Genomic DNA, 16,242 nt, shown 5'->3' on the forward strand with positions numbered 1-16,242 from the left:
CACCATACGTACCCCAAACATGTCATCTCTGGCCTTCCTGGTTTCCACAAGTGGCGTTAGGGGAAAGGAGCTACACGCGTGTGGTGGGCAAGTTCGGATGTTGGTGGTCCAGAGTTCTGCTACTGAAAGAGAAGGTAATCCTTTCTCCTATGCTATGCGTGACAGAGAGAGGGCCAGGACTGGAAAAGTGTTGGATAAATTTGCCTGCCACTTAAACCTCCAACAAATCGTTCTTCCGTTTTCAGATACACATGTACAATTTTTAGTATCATTAGTATGTCGTTCTTCCTAGAAGCGAGATCTGAAGATTTGAAGAGAGCTCTTGTTTGATCCTGTTTGAAGAGAGATCTTGTTTCTCGTGAAGCGTGATTGTGCGTGCACGTGGAACGTGATCTGTTTTCGGGAGTGGCACTGTTGAGTAGGCGGTCTACGTCTTCACCTGCCAGCGGTAGCACAAATGACAAAACAAGATTGCAAATTAAAAATGGCGGTCTTCGAGGTAATTTTGAACGATAAAGTTTCGGATCTGCAGCACCTGCTAGAAGTCGATCCAAAATGCGCCAATTCTGTAGGGTGGCACGGTTTAACACCTTTACATCAAGCGGCATTAAAGAGTAACCAAGAACTGGTAGACTTGTTGCTGGAGTATGGAGCGAACGTGAACCGACCGAATGCGTATGGAGAGACTCCACTTCACCTCGCTTGTCAGGCGGCTTCCGTGAAATTTATACACAAGTTCTTGGAGATCGGTGCAGAGCTGAGAGCGGAAGATAGCGCTGGGAGGACTTGTATTCATCACGCTGCTAAAAGTGGTTCAGTGTGGGTATATAATTATAAATACGCTGACTAAAAATAGTTCACTTAGCTAAAGCTACATGATTCGAAACTGATGACAGATCGATTTAGAGGTATTAAATTATTGTTTGTTTTGCTGGGATTGTCTTGCTAGTGGGCTACATTTTGGATCGTTACGTGTATTCAGCCGGTGATTTTGGTTTTAGTCAAAGACTGTCCTTCGGAGAAAACTGCACACTTGAGATTCTGAGTTCTACAAATGTACATGTAGCTTGTTGTGACTTCCATAATTAAGACATTATGTAGGGTTATTGAATTATAAATTATGTTTGGATAATACAGTTGTATACTCGAAAGGTCATCAAGTCTACAAGTAAACACTAGTAAACACTAGCCAGTTACAAGAAGTTAAATTTATTTAGTGCAATTTCACTGTCCATGATGAAAAATTGATTGAAGTGAAATTTGCTCTCGTATACAAAAAATAATAACAATAAAAATAAAAAAAAAACATTATTTTTATACTGTGGAATGCTATGCGGAACCTGTGGTATTTTGTTTGATACAATTGCTGTAGAGTTTGTTACAACAACAGCAATGCTATACACACTCTTGACACTTACATGTAATTCACATTTGCGATAAAAATTACAATAACTTAGGGAAAAGATATGTGTTTAAAGTTGAGCCAGGGAGATAAATGAACCTTGCAGTTTTCAAGTTATTCCCCTGCCTTTTACGTGCAAAACAAAATAAGACCAAGGGAATGAAAGAGACAAGTAAATGAAGTGCAAACACAAGGAGACAAACCAAACTACAATAAACACCCGCATACACTGTATAAGAACACACAACTTCGAAGGTCAGGCTGATTGAGTTCTTATTTATCAGGTACTTAGTGACAAATCAGGCTTAAAATGTTTTTAAAATGCTCTTAAATTTTCATTTAGTAATACTATCCAAAACATGTTGCTAGAGGTATAATTAGCATATTTTAGGAAAATAAAATAAATAGTTATTCTGTAATAATATTATATTTACAAATGAACACAGTCAATAGATGTATTGTATGTAGTTATCTGACAGCAAACATAAACTTACATGTTTTGTAATTATGACACTTTTTCCTCTTTATAAGGACATGTTACAATTTTCAAGCTGATCTTGTTCTTATAAAATTGGGCTTTATTGGCCAAATTTCAGCCTGGTGTTATTAATCCATTTGTTCTTATATGCGGGTGTTTACTGTATACAGTACGAACACTGGATATTCGAAGGAATTGAATGTTCAAAATGTTAGATACTTCATGCTATTTTCGAGTTGTTTAGAGAAGAGATATTAATAGCTTAGTTTGTTTAGAAGATTGGTACGCATGAAGATTTTTCAAATAAGAAGGAATATTATGCCAAAAGACGGCAGCCATAGAGGATCTAGTTTGTTTCCCAGTGTTTGTTCTGACTCGTGATTGCACTGCACCCAAATAGCACTTACCCAATTGGAAGTCTCATCAGCTGTCTTGATATGCTGTGATATCAAGTCACTGAATTGATACATTGGCTGGAGTTTTGTTCAAATTTGATTTCAGTAATTACATGATCATAGTACCCTTTTATTATGTTTTGGCAACAAATCAGACTCACATGATATTGCCATGGATATTTTGGCTTGGTATGTTCAACAAATTATGAACCATGTCTGAACCAAACTCACCTGATGTCCTTCCATAGCTCACAAAAAGTCATGATTACATGTAGGTCAGTGTACAAATATATATAAATTAATATAACTGGTATTAGTAGAATTTAACTCATATACTAAATGTAAATGTTGTGATCTGATGGGCTGAATTATCACGTACATGTACATGTACACTACCAACCATAACAGTTGGTTGGTGTAAAACGCAGACTGTGGACTGCAGACTGCAGACCGTGGGTAAAATGTAGACTGCATACCAGAGGTAAAAACCAGACTGTAGACTACAGACTTTCTAAGTAATTTATATCGTGTTATTTCCATTATTGAGTGCCGAACATAATAGCATTATTCAGGCTAATTGCAGTGAAAGTCTGGATTCTGGTTAGCCTGAAAATCACTCCGGTTAGACTGAATATCACTCTGGTTAGCCTGAATATCACTGCGGTTAGACTGAATGTCACTCTAGTCGGCCTGAATATCATTCAGGTTAGCCTAAATAACGCTTCAGTTAGCCTGTTTACAGTTAGCTTTCAATGAAAGAAATGGTAACACGATTCTTTTAAAAAGTCTGTGGTCTGCGGTCTATATTTTATACCTTGTCTGCAGTCTGCATTTTACCCTCAGTCTACATTTTACCAACGGTCTGCAGTCTGCATTTACACTGACCACCATAAGCAACTGTAGGTCAGTTTTGAAAAAGTGATGTTTTCTCACTTTTTCCGAAGTTTCGGTAAAACATTTGTAAACAAAAGGATATTTAAATTCCTGACCAAGCAGCTGCTGTTATGTCTTGTTTGAATAGTGCAAAGTCTTACAAAGATTTGACTCGACTGTTTTATCTGAAATGTCCTGGTAATGGAACTCAAAATAAGTTGGACTTTTTTTTATTATTTTTCTGTGTCTGTTATATAGATTGAAGCTTCATTACTTGACAGCATGTGGTTTAAGTTTGAAGAAGAGAGATAACAGGTATTTCAGCAAGTTATCAATTTTAAAGGCATTGGTAAAATTATTGAAGCATATAATAGAATAGTGTACTTTGTAATTCATAATTTAATATTTTATGTTCAATATCAATTTGCATCTTTAGAAAAAAAGAATAAATTTGGGGCATTGAGTATCATCTCACAGTGGCTTGTGTTCCGATGGTTACTGAGGACAATTAGCTTCTCATCTTCTGTCTTGTCCCCAGTAACTGTCCTTTAAGCAACTGCGATATGAGACTTGCATCAGGTTTCTGCTAATGTTTCTAGAGTGGCAAATAATATTAGTTAGCTAAATTAATGCTGATATGAGTAAGTGTAACTTCCATAAAATTTGGTTCCACTTAGCTCCTGCGGTGTTAATTTACTTTTAGTAGCTTGAGGTAGGAATGGGGTGCCTGTTAGGGACAGGACCCTTATTTCTTTTTGATACTAAGCATCTGAATGTGATATCTAGAACACTTTTATTGAAAGACAACAGACAAATTAACTCTAGTCAAGAACTGTAACAATACAGTCAGGTAAACACCCTCACAGTTTTAACACCATTTTGTTCAATACTACCTCACAATTCACTCATTTACAATCTAATCAGTCTATTCTATACGTCGTAATTTGTCTAGAGTATCACTTTCACAATGGGCGCACTTACTGGAAGGGTCACTTAGAATGTATTATAAAGAAGTGGCATTCAAGGGAGGGGGAGAGGGGAGGGTGCACTTATTAGAAAGGGGGGGGGACTTATTGGAAGAAGGGCACTAAATGGAATCATTACAGTTACATAGTGTAATTCAGGGAGTATTATACTCAGGGCAATTAATTACAAACTAAAGTTATGAGCACAGAAAGTTGATTACTCCCTGACTTGTACAGCTGAAGGGAAATCTAGTCACAAATGAACCATATAGTGTAGGTCAAGTAAGGAAGTATTTGAAAATGAAAATTTTTGCTATTGATGCAACTGATATACACTAAAATGGTTTGTTGTTCTTCAAGAGGGATGTGTCCAGGCTTTCAAACCTCAATCAAGTTTCTCAAGAAATTCTAAAGGCTGGTTTACTCAGATCACTATTTTCAATTGATGATACGTAACAATGTAAATTATTACCACTACACTACAAATTAATATTAACTACAGATTGTTTGGTTCAGAGGTCAAACAGCACTACATGTAGCAGCCGAACATGGTCAACTTGATGCCTGCGAATATCTACTACGCCATAAGGTATGTCAACACATGCCTTATTCTGTCAATAATGCTTGACAGAAACCTGACATATATTTTGGGGGCCGGCAGCTAGTAATTTCTCTGCATGTTACAGTGGAACCCTGTTAATACAACCACCTTCGGGCCATGGAAAATTGGTCATATTAACAGGGTGGTCGTATTGAAAGGGTTCTTTAAATAAGAAAATGACTGACTGAGCTTTTTTTCGGGCCAGAATAAAGTGTCCATATTAACGAGGTGGTCGTATTAATGGGGTGGTTGTAAGGTGGGATTCCACTGTATTTCACAAACCATCAGGTGAGAGATTTATATTAGTTTAGTCTGTAACTTTTATTGCCCTAACATTGTGAGTCTTTATTGGTATTCAAGGGTCTCTGTTATCCAACGTTTTCATCATTCTGTCTTAAACTTTGTATAAATGAGAATGGTGTAGTGATAATTTATTTTGAATTATGTTGAATTAACAATTATGAATCTTTATCTACAGAGGTTTCCTCCTGATGTACGTGACAATTCAAATGCAACACCACTGCACTTAGCTGCCAAATATGCACACTGGTAAGGGGATAAAACAGTAATACTTATATAGCAAGTTACGTGTATATGGATTGGGCAAACTTTGATCATGTAGAAGATTGCTGGTGCATACACTATAGGTCCTCTTATTGACACCAACAGTTGCAGTCGAAAAGATTCCATTGAGATTTTCATAATTGAAGTGCATGATGTAGAAATTCAAAATATTAGTTTGTTGACTTTTGGTGGTGCCCAGACATGACAAGTCCATTTGGAAAGAAATTTGTCAAAATCAACAAAATTTAGAGTCCTTGTGACAAGGAAACTTGTCAATCTTTCAGTTTATGGACTTTTCTGTTTGTTTGATTTTTGATTGTAAGTTAACATTATGTCCGTTCTAGTACTTACCTTGGAATCTCAGCACACATTGTATGAATTACACATTAATTGAACATTTTACAAAGTGATGTACTGTATACAGATAAATAAATTTGGCTTTTAATGTTGAATGATATACATTGTATAAGTCAAAGTTACTTTTAGGTCAACTACTGTATGTTCAATAATTACTGTTAGTTACGTATGCTACTAACAATAATATAATCACTACTTACAACAACAGAAACAACAATAACAATCGTTGCAAGCTTAATTAGCTTTGATTTGCTATCTAAGCACAGGGCTTGAAAAAAGTGTCGTCTGGTCGTCCGGGACAGGTACAGATTCTCCTTCTGGGCAAGTACCTTCTCATTCTTACTTGCCTGATGGGCAAGAGATCAAGCAACTAAACTGCCAAATAGATCATTAAAAGAGTATACTAAGGCTTGCTCAGGGCAAGCAATATTTGAGAGATATCTGCCCTAAAGGCAAGCTGGAATTCCAGTTTTTTTCAAGCCCTGTTAAATTAAAGCAATTTCAATAAGTATTTATTATTAAATTAAAGATAAAAGCTCAATACACAGCTCAAAGTCTATTATGTGCAAAGAAAGTAAAGGTTTTTTTTTTTTTTTTTGTTATAAAAATTTCATTTATTTTTTTGAATGTGAAGAGAATACTAAAAATATAATTAAATAAAATGTACATGAGTGTTTGGGAGATTGTTATATTTTCATAACCAACAGTTTGCCAATTTGATTTTAGGTCCAGACAAAACCCAACAGCAAAATGAATTCCATGATTTCATCAAAAAAGATCTTATTGACAAAACATATAAAAGAGTGGGCAATGGGTTTAACTGTTAGTAGTTACTTCCACAGAATGGAACTCTGATTAATATTACAAATTAAACTCCTTATAAGGAAATATCCTGTATATTAATAATGAACAATGTTCTTCCTGCTACTTGTATAATGTATATTGTGTTTTATTGTTTGGAACATAATCCCGGGAATAACGAACTCCTCTCCTAACCAATAGTTTTTTCTGGCCTGGATTGCAATAGCATCATGTAATCTGAGATGTTGCTAGTTTAAGAGCTTGCAGGCAAATGAAATGGAGCATGTGATGTTACTTAAGGAACATTAAATTTTATTTTTTTTAAGCTGGGAATTTCTATTTGAATGAATAATTTTCATTTTCATTTTCATTTTCATTTTAATTTATTTATTTCTGCAGTGAAGTAGCATGGACCCTAGAGAGTAAAAGTGTATTGTCAATGATCAATGAGCCAGATGTCACAGGGAAAACACCTGTGGACTACACCACTGAAGGAAAAACACCAAGGTGCCGTATGTACTGTAGAGAGCGAGGTGGTATACATGTATGTCCAGAGAAAAAATTTCTAGTGACAAGAGAACAGTCAGCCCTCTAGTTCTTCAGAGTAGTCCTTATACCTACCTGTACTTTCTTGCACGAAGAAATTATTAAACATCTGATAATCATGCACTATCAAGTTCGTTGTAAAGCTCAGGGTTGCCACAAATTTTTGAAATCTGAGGCAGTATTACTGTTGGATTTGGCAGCTGATTGTGCCATCTTTTTTTAAAGTCACCCCTGCAGAGTAGCTGACTGAGATCATGAAGTACATGGTGATTTTTGCCAATAGCCTTTAGATCTTACAGGATCATATTAATATAAGATCCTATCAGATCTTGTGTTGTACCTCAACCAGGGTATTATTAGATGGAGTCTTTGTGTTGAATCTCAGGTGTTGCTTGTCTGATGAACACTTGCATTGACTACACAAAGAAGGGTTGAAAGAGGCCTACAGAGGCCTAATAATTAACGTGTTAGATTCCGAGTCAAGCAGTCTGTGTTCAAGCCCTGGCCAGGGTTGCTGCTTTGTGTTCTTGGGTAACATACTTCAGTCACACAATGCCTCTCTCCACCCAGGTGTACATGACTGTGTTAACAGGTACACTACTGATGAATTTCATGCTGTGCATAGCCCATCCAGTGGGGAGGAGAAATACCCCTAGTCACTTAAATGCTAGTAAGAGAAACTCAGATAAGCTCTGCCTGGCCGGACACAGACTTAACTTTGCAAGACAGATACAGGTTGCGCAAAGATGGCAAGCTGGAAAATTGGTTTTCAATACACCCTGCCTTGAAGAACATGTTAAATATGAATTCAAAGTTAAATGCTCAACATGGTGTTCAAACTGCTTGATGTTCTCTTGTAGACACCTCTGGCTCCAGAGACACCTCAAGTACTGGCAAGCCAGTCGCTGTCCACGCAGTCGGCCACCCAATCCTTGGATACCATGGTTTCTATTACTCCTCTCACCGTCATTTGGAATTTTCTTCATTGCTTTGTCATTCCATCACCTTTCAACACTATTTGCAACACTGGCAACCATGGGAATCATAGTCTTCTTCAATGTGTGGTCATTCTCTAAGCACAGATTACAGCACATTTCTGCAATTCCAAATCCTGCACTAGCTGGCTTTTTCTTTGGGCTAATAATACAGAGCTTGTTATGCTATTTTTTATACATTATGCCTCATATCCTTTGGAATAATGTGTAACTGTCATGATCATGATACTTTTTTAATGTACAGTAGGTGCCAGGTTTACAATGGGTTTTAACTGACTGATGATTTTTTTTTTTTTAATTAAAAGCGCATTGTATATCAACAGTGTAGGCTGCTATGTTTCTCTTGTTTAGTGATTACAGTGTTATAATTTTCATTTTAATGTTGCAATAAACCTTACTCCTTAACTTTTATCACAGCTTTGGCCAGAGCTTTTTTGGACTCCTCTTGCAATCGTTCTATTGATAGCTACTATTATTACATTAAGGTACAGTGTAAATCCAGTGTGACTTTAGTTAACTAATGACAGATAAGTCCTTTAAAATATTTTTGCAAGTCATGTGTATTTGAAATTTGGGATAGTTCTTAGGAAACCTACATGTACATGTATAACAGAACCTTCACTGACAAAACCTTTAAGGCATAAACATGACTTACCCGTTATTATTGCACTGATTGGAAGTTTACAAGTCCAGTGTTACTCAAGACAACTGGCAAACATGTCCCTTCCAAGTATTTTATTTAAATTTGTATACGTTTTTGAAGCTTAGGATCATTCTCAAGAAACACACAATCATGTACAGCGAGTGAAATCTCAATTTTTGCAATTTCCAAGGGAAATGAAGATTGGTTTGAAAATTGGGTCGTTCCAGAAATCAGGTGTCAGTATGCCGTTAATGACTGGTCCCAATGGAAACCGAGAGTTTTGTTTCCCTGAGACCCTTCGGAGACTCTCCCCAAGACCCCTGGAACATTGAGGGTGGAGGGGAAACAAAATTCACTGTTTCCCATGGAACAAGTCATCAAGTGTTTCAGTTATACCTTCCAACTCAAAAATAGAACAAACTGCAGAAAATTATTGATATGCTTGGTGTCCACTGGCACACATTGGCTGCAGTTTCAAGATGCGTGAAATGATCATGTACGAGTTGAAAGTCCAAGTTGTTGTTTTCCTAGAGAGTTAGTGACTTGTGACTCATGACATGTGACATGTCCTCTAATCTTAACACAAATTTAGTTGGGAGGTATAATAATAAATTTAATATATTTAGTTACTGTATTAAATTTGTGAGGGGAGGAAACAACTTTTGGTTTGAGTTAATGGGAGGTTTGAAAAAATGAGAGTTTTATAATTGGGATTTCAATGTACATGTACATACACATGCAGACTGATGAACTAGTTATGAATCTTGTTAGCTGTAAAACACAACTAACATGATAATTACAAAGCCTTTTCAGAGTAGACATGTCTGTTCAAAAGCAAAAGGCAATAGCACTACAGAATTGTTTAATACAAAGTAACTTTGAAAGATTGTTTATGAGAAATTTACTTCAAAGTACCTATAAATTGTGATAGGTTACATGTAGTTAGTTCAAATGTTGGACTCCTCATTAGCCAGCCCAGGTGGTAGTTCTGTTTCCAGGATAATGCTGGTGTGTTCTTGGGCAATGTAACCTCAGAGTTACTGGGTTTGAGGATGAGTTCTGGACAGTTTTCCCAGACTAGGTTATAATTATTTTATTTTGCTGTTCATAAAAAAATTAAGGTTAAAGAATAACATGTAATGTAAAATTCACCCATGCAAAATTGTGTAGATTCTGCCAAAATTGCCTCACATCCACCCTGGATTGTATCATTTGTAATGCAAATTAGAAATTAATTAAAATTTAATTGTGAGGAGGGCTATAATTTTCTTGGTCTGAACTTCCATCTCTTGAACTTCATGCTTGACCCAACTGAAATGCCAGACGAGTATGCTTTAACCATAGTCACATTTTTTTCTCAGAAATCTTTTTTCAGACGCTGGTGTGGTTACGTCTAATAGAATCTCTGACACTGGAGAAACAATGGTAAGAAATCAATGTAGTGGAAATCAAATGCTGAACTTAATTTTTGGACCTTGGAGAATAAAATGTCAGTAATCTGAATCAACAGTAAAAAAGGAGAATTCAAAGTACCCACTTTTGAAAAGTAAATTTTATGTCTAGTAAGTAGCCCTTGTTCTTTGAAAGTTACCTTCATACAATAAGTGACTATTATCATAGTGCTCACTCACTCAGTTTAGTTAGAGTCTATTGGACTTTTGTAGTGGGCCTACAGTAGTTGTTCATACTGTTGATAAAGCTATCTGGTATATATTAAATCACTTTCCAGTGGATAAGTCCCGTCAAAATGATGCTATTCACTGGATAGTGATTTATCTGGTGGATACATGTGTTGCATTATCAATCCTTAGAACAGCATGACCCTGGTAAACGGTGCTCAAAATCAAATACATACATGTACATACAATTAGATGTATGCTTCTTTGGTTCAACAAGTGGCAAAGGATGTGGAATTTGACCTAAGGATAGAGACCAAGCCGGTGGTCCAACAAAAAATAACGAGGAGCCTAAAGGCTCCTAACTAGTAACCATGAAATTCTGGGTACCCAGCACTTGTTATTAGTTAATAAGCTCATATGAAAAAAAGTAAGTTTTTCCAGTCACCCAAAGACTAAAGTTAGTTACCTGTGGTCCCCGGGCACTTCTAGAGCACAGCTCTGTCAGCACTGAGGGGAAGTGACCTCCAAGTTTAATTAAGATCAATTTTAAATATAATTTTATTCAGCATATTTCTGTGATCTCAGTAAGGAAATGTTTGGGTCAAATCAGACATGGAGAATAGAATGTTTAGAGGAAGACATCCTTTCCTTAGCTCTGATCTATTTTTGTAGTTTAAATTGATTTGTTTTATTTACTTAAAATTATGATTTATTGCTCAGTTACTGACAATTTGCATTTTTTTTTCACAGTCCATTCTTGATGTTGCAAAAGATGTTGTATCAGAGTGCAACTTCTGTACAGTTTGTGAGGTACTGTGTACAATGCAGATCATGACAAGCAATGTGTTTTTCAAACAATCATTATGATCAATTTAAAATGAAGAATGCTAATATTGTAAGAAATAAAAACAAGGTTTCTAACTTTCCTCAAAGAAGCCACTGTTGAGGGCAACAGGAGAAGTGTGGGGGTGCTGGGTAAATGTATGAAGCCTGGAGGAGGAGGTGAAGCTAAAGATATGATTTTTTTTTTAATGCTATTGAAATATTGACAATAAAGTTGACAGTTACTTGTGATAATACATTTTTTGTGGCTAGTCTTATGCAGCTCTTTTATTTCGTCCCGGCCAAGGGACTCTTCAGAGACCTTTCTGCTTGGCAAACTACTTGGCAACTTTGGGCACAATGCCCAATGAGTTTGCCAAGCTGAAAGGTCTCTGAAGAGTCCCTTGGCTGGGATGAAACGAAATACTGTGTAAGACTAGCCATGAAAAATGTATTATCACAAGTTATTGATTACATAATTAAGTGTAGATACAATGAACTTGACTTTGTAAATTTCCAGTTAAGCATGGAAACAAAAGGATTATTTTATGTGAAAGTTGAGAAATTTGTGTAGAAGTTAATGTGAGTTTACACTAAACACTAATGGATAGATTGTGAAAAATAGAATGGGTATGTGAAAGGAATTCATAAGGATTTGAAGATGGTGACAAGAGATATTTACTTTTAGGGCCTAAAGGCTTGGGTGTATAACGAGAAAATTAAAGTGACTCATGGGATATTCCATGGGATACCACTTGAAAGCATTGTATAACTACACTGTAGTATGTATCATCCTCAAGAGGTGGTTTAAATAGAGTTGGTGATTATAAAAGGGATTTACATATTGTACTGTGTTCCATTACCAGATTGTAATGCCTGACTTCACTAAGCACTGCCGACTTTGTGAAAAATGTTTTCTGAGTTTGGATCACCACTGTCTGTTTCTCCTGAGCTGTGTGGCAAGAAACAACCACAGGGCTTTCGTGTTCTTCATGATTGAAGTAATGGTGGCCAATGTGTTATTTGTGAGAGCAGCAGTGTCATGTGAGTAGAAATTTTACTTGTATTTTTTTTAAATATTTCTCCACTTGATAATAAAAAAGTGCAGTAAAATGAAAGTGGAAGGGGCAAAATATAGTAATACTAATTATATACCCTTTAATTAGATACATATATTTAAGGCCAAAAAGAAATAAACTGGACTGTAAAAGAAGAAAGAGTAAACAAATAGTAAATATTAAGTAATGTATGTTAGACTTAAGCCTCACAGGAAACTGAGCAAAATGAAACTGGATAAAAGTACTTTAATTTTAAGTTGTTTTCAAGTTGGCTTATTATGTGTAGACAAAGGAATGTCATTCCAAAGTAGTTGGGCAAAATGTTCTTAAATTTATTTGAAAAGATTTTATATTTAGTTGTTGTAAGGACACACTTCTAGTGAGGTAACTATATGTATGTTGTGAGAGACAGGATGAGATTTGCCCTACAAATGGTGGGAGGCATGGAAGCCTAAAAGGCTTAACTAGTGATTTGGATCTCAGATCTGGAGATCTGAAATCAAGCCTTGGCTGGGGTTGTAATGTTGTTGTCCTTAAAATATCAACTTTATTGACTGTAGATTTAATTAGTTACATTGAGATGAAACATAGTTACAAAATGATGGAAAATTACAATAAAAAGGGAAAACAGTACTCAACCTTGCAGTTGTAAGTTGGAGTAAAACAAAGCATTTCTGAAATATGGGAACCAGCAAAGATTAATGACAACATTGCAAATTCTGCTGCTACACGCTGCAAATGAGCTGCAGTGTATCTTGCCATTCGATCGTTGTATAACTTGTAGAGTGTCCTGCAGCCTTTAACTTGTATTAACTTGAGTGTGTGTTGTACAATAACCATGGATGCTTTGTTTGGATATCTGCTCAGGACTTATTATGTTGCCTTTTTTTATTTTCAATCAGATTTTAACTTGGAAGTATTCTTAGGAGAGGCATCTTCATTCAGAGTAAGTCATGAAATTGCTGTCTTGTGCACAGATCTCTGGATAAATTGCATTGCAGGAATTTTAATGAAGTTAGTTAACACTAAATTCATGTGTGGGAGTTAGGATAAGCCATTTATAAACACATAAAGACAATTGGAGCTAATCAAAACCTTCCACAGGTAGCTCCTTACACAAAAACTAATTTAGCAATCATCGACCAGGAAATGCCATAACTGTATGCAACTGCATGCATGGAGTTATGTATGCGTGGAGTTATGCATGTGTAGCGCATGCATTAACATGCATGGTTGATGTAGTACACAAGGCATCATTAATTTTTATGCAGGGGTGTCAATATTTTGAATCACCTGTTGCCTTGATTCTCACTCCTGTAACAAACTTGTTACCTCGTGGGTGAATTGTATCAACAACAGGCAAGTTCACCTGTAACATCAAGGGCGCATCAAGCATGCTCAGCAGTAACAGGTGTTATGGATTATGGCCATTAATTAGCGCCCTGTTCAAATTGTGATAAAATAATGTACATGTATATAACATTGCACCTTGCAATGGACTAGCATTCCATCCAGGGAGAGTAGAAGTACTTGTAGTTGCTTAATGTTGCAGAAACCAAGATAAACTGTGGCAGTATGGGCCAGTTGCCCCGACACAGACTTTACCTTATGACATGTATGTACATTGTAGTCATTTTCTCTTGTCTAATAGGCCATTTCCCAGTTACCTTGAGCCTCTGTTTCAAAATGAATACTCGCGCAAAACGTTTCATATGAAGACAAGTTTGATTCGCACGAAAAAGAACCTGTAGGGGGAAGACATTTTAATATCAATGGTTTTGCACGAAGACTCATTTTGACACTGAGAAATAGCCCATTGTCTAAATGCCTACACTGAATTGTGAAAATCATTGTATAAGGCAGTGCTTGCCAATATAAGAGGTGTTTTACTGTAACAATGTGTTATTCTTTACCCTTAGGAAGCTATGGGCCATGATGTTTATGTCTCAGTTTTGTTTGTTATCAACTGTGTAGGATTCTACTATGTGTTTTTTGTAAGTTACCAACATCGCCAACATTATATGTATGCAATGTCTAAAATAGATACTCTCCAAAGATTGTTGAGGATCAGTTGTTGTCTTTAAAAGAGTTGCACTGGTTTTGTTCTTTATATTACAAACAAGCAATTGTTTCTTGGTTATCAAATCAACGATTGCTGATACTCGTTTTTGCATACTTCAGCCCTATACCGTCACCAATTATAACAACAACAACAACAACAACAACAACATCTTTATTTTCTCACTATAAATGTGAATAATTATTATTGCATAACGTAACAATACATCGAATTGTTTTGTTCATTTTAGAAGTATGGGATTGATTTTACTTTGAACTACATGTATAATATCACCAGTTAAATTTGATAATTTTTTTTATATGATTTTGTTCTTGTTATTTTTCTCTTATTTTTATCTAGACCTTCTGTCATTAGAATTCTTGTTCATTGTGGAATTGCTTTCTTTTCAGTTGACGTGGTTTCAGTTCAAGGTTATTACTGACGGTGGTACAACATACTACTCTCCAGATGGCCGCACTCAGCACAGGTCAGTTGTAGCTTGCCATTTGCACTCGCTTATGATGTGTGGGCAGTGCAAGAATTATCAGATATATATTTTAATTTGCGAATCATAAATCACTCTCAAATGACAGGAAATCGAAAAATAATCATTTAGGAAGGTAAAAAAAATCACCAAAGAAGTAGAGCGATTTTCAGTTGTAAGTGTCGTAAAACCAAAACAAAGGTAATCACTCAAGCCAATCACAAAGGACACAGACAATCCAGTGAACCAATCAAAACTCGCAGTCGCAAACGGCGGGAAAACGTGTGCGAACGACTATCGATTGGTTTTGCTTTACGTCCTTTTACCTTTAAGGTCGGCACACGCTAGGGAACATGTTGCAGGGACGTGAAGCGGAGGCATGTTGCAGCGACAGCTTTTCTCCTGTGACATGCCCGTCTTTGCGAAAAAGTTCTGCTGCATGAATTTTAGCTGGTTTGAATTCGTGCGTTGTCAAGGAGGGACAAGATGACCTCAGTTTTCATTGTTGTATCGTGTACACTGCTCTTGCAAACTGTCCCCGTTACAACAAAGAAATGAACCAATATCCCAGGGCTGTACTGACCCGTAGTCAGAAAAAAATTTTGACTGTTCCGGCAATGCTCATGAAAATAATTGAGTGAGGCATTTTCTTTGGTTAAATTCTCTTCCAAGGTATTTAAGGTGTTTCTGATGACTGTAAACAACAAAAACGAAAAAAAAAAAAATGACTGAGGCAGGTGCCACGGTTTCCTGTTCCTAGCTACGACCCTGTATTCGTTAATTCGTGTTCACTGACTGGCGCACTGTCCCTGCAAAATGCTTCCTGTGCGTACGCAGGAAGGCCAGAAGGGGCTTGTCCCCTCTTAAGGTCCTCGTAATATGTCCTGGCAACATGCCCCTAGTGTGTCGACCTCTTAACCAACCGTGTGGTCTAGTGATGCAAAACCAAACAAAATGCGAATTACTCTCGACACTCAAGTTAAAACCACTTAAATAATAAACCAAAAAGTAGCATTGATGGTTGAACAGACAGCATGGTTGCAACTGAGAAAGGTTAGGACCAATTATTTGAGGCAATCGTGAAAAACTATTCACATTTTATGTCGTAGCTTTTCCAAGATGTACTGTCCTTCAGCTAGCATTTGCTTTTCCTTACGCAGATCTTGGAAAGATATATGGTGTTTTCAAGGCATTACATGCTCGCAAAGGATGAAGATATTTCTTCAGTTTCTTCTCGGAGAATACTCCTTTTACAAGAACATGAAGAAAAAACAAGCCGAGAGACTTGTCTAACTTGTAAGCGTTGAAAATTGCTTTGGTCAAATGCGTCACGGATTGATTGGAGAGCGGACAAAGAGAAGTCCCTTCAGCCGAAAGCCTGAGAATGAGGGCAAATTTGTGTACGTTTGCTCAGTCAAACATAAGTTTCTTCCAGGCATTTCGTTAGTTGTGGGGCACCGCGGAGAGAACGAGTAAAACAAAGGCAAGGGTTCTAATGTATGAGAGGACGCTCCCTCTCGCAACTAATCGTTTCATCTCTGTTTTGGTCTTTTTTGTAATTATATTCAAACTTGGTGCCC

General features: G+C 36.6%; 1 protein-coding gene across 2 annotated transcripts in view; it reads left to right on the forward strand.

Annotated features, from left to right (window-relative positions):
- Positions 1–185: 185 nt before the first annotated feature.
- Positions 186–16,242, forward strand: part of LOC110046493 (uncharacterized) — a 17,580-nt gene continuing 1,523 nt past the window's right edge. The window contains exons 1-14 of one of the 2 annotated variants that reach the window (XM_089296541.1): positions 398–819; positions 3,407–3,463; positions 4,630–4,702; positions 5,193–5,263; positions 6,836–6,943; positions 7,843–8,164; positions 8,392–8,462; positions 9,982–10,045; positions 10,990–11,049; positions 11,928–12,105; positions 13,022–13,065; positions 14,039–14,113; positions 14,589–14,665; positions 15,823–16,242. The exon at positions 15,823–16,242 is cut by the window's right edge and continues 1,523 nt beyond it. In XM_089296541.1, the coding sequence (XP_089152667.1) occupies positions 458–819; positions 3,407–3,463; positions 4,630–4,702; positions 5,193–5,263; positions 6,836–6,943; positions 7,843–8,164; positions 8,392–8,462; positions 9,982–10,045; positions 10,990–11,049; positions 11,928–12,105; positions 13,022–13,065; positions 14,039–14,113; positions 14,589–14,665; positions 15,823–15,955 (1,695 nt within the window). In that variant the 5' untranslated portion in view covers positions 398–457 and the 3' untranslated portion in view covers positions 15,956–16,242. Of the gene's footprint in view, positions 820–3,406; positions 3,464–4,629; positions 4,703–5,192; positions 5,264–6,835; positions 6,944–7,842; positions 8,165–8,391; positions 8,463–9,981; positions 10,046–10,989; positions 11,050–11,927; positions 12,106–13,021; positions 13,066–13,671; positions 14,015–14,038; positions 14,114–14,588; positions 14,666–15,822 lie in introns of those variants that run through there. The other variant, XM_089296542.1, reaches the window with a different exon arrangement.

Source organism: Orbicella faveolata, unplaced genomic scaffold (assembly GCF_042242905.1).
Source record: "Orbicella faveolata isolate gen_17 unplaced genomic scaffold, um_ofav_v1 contig_27, whole genome shotgun sequence".
Taxonomy (NCBI): Eukaryota; Metazoa; Cnidaria; class Anthozoa; order Scleractinia; family Merulinidae; genus Orbicella; species Orbicella faveolata.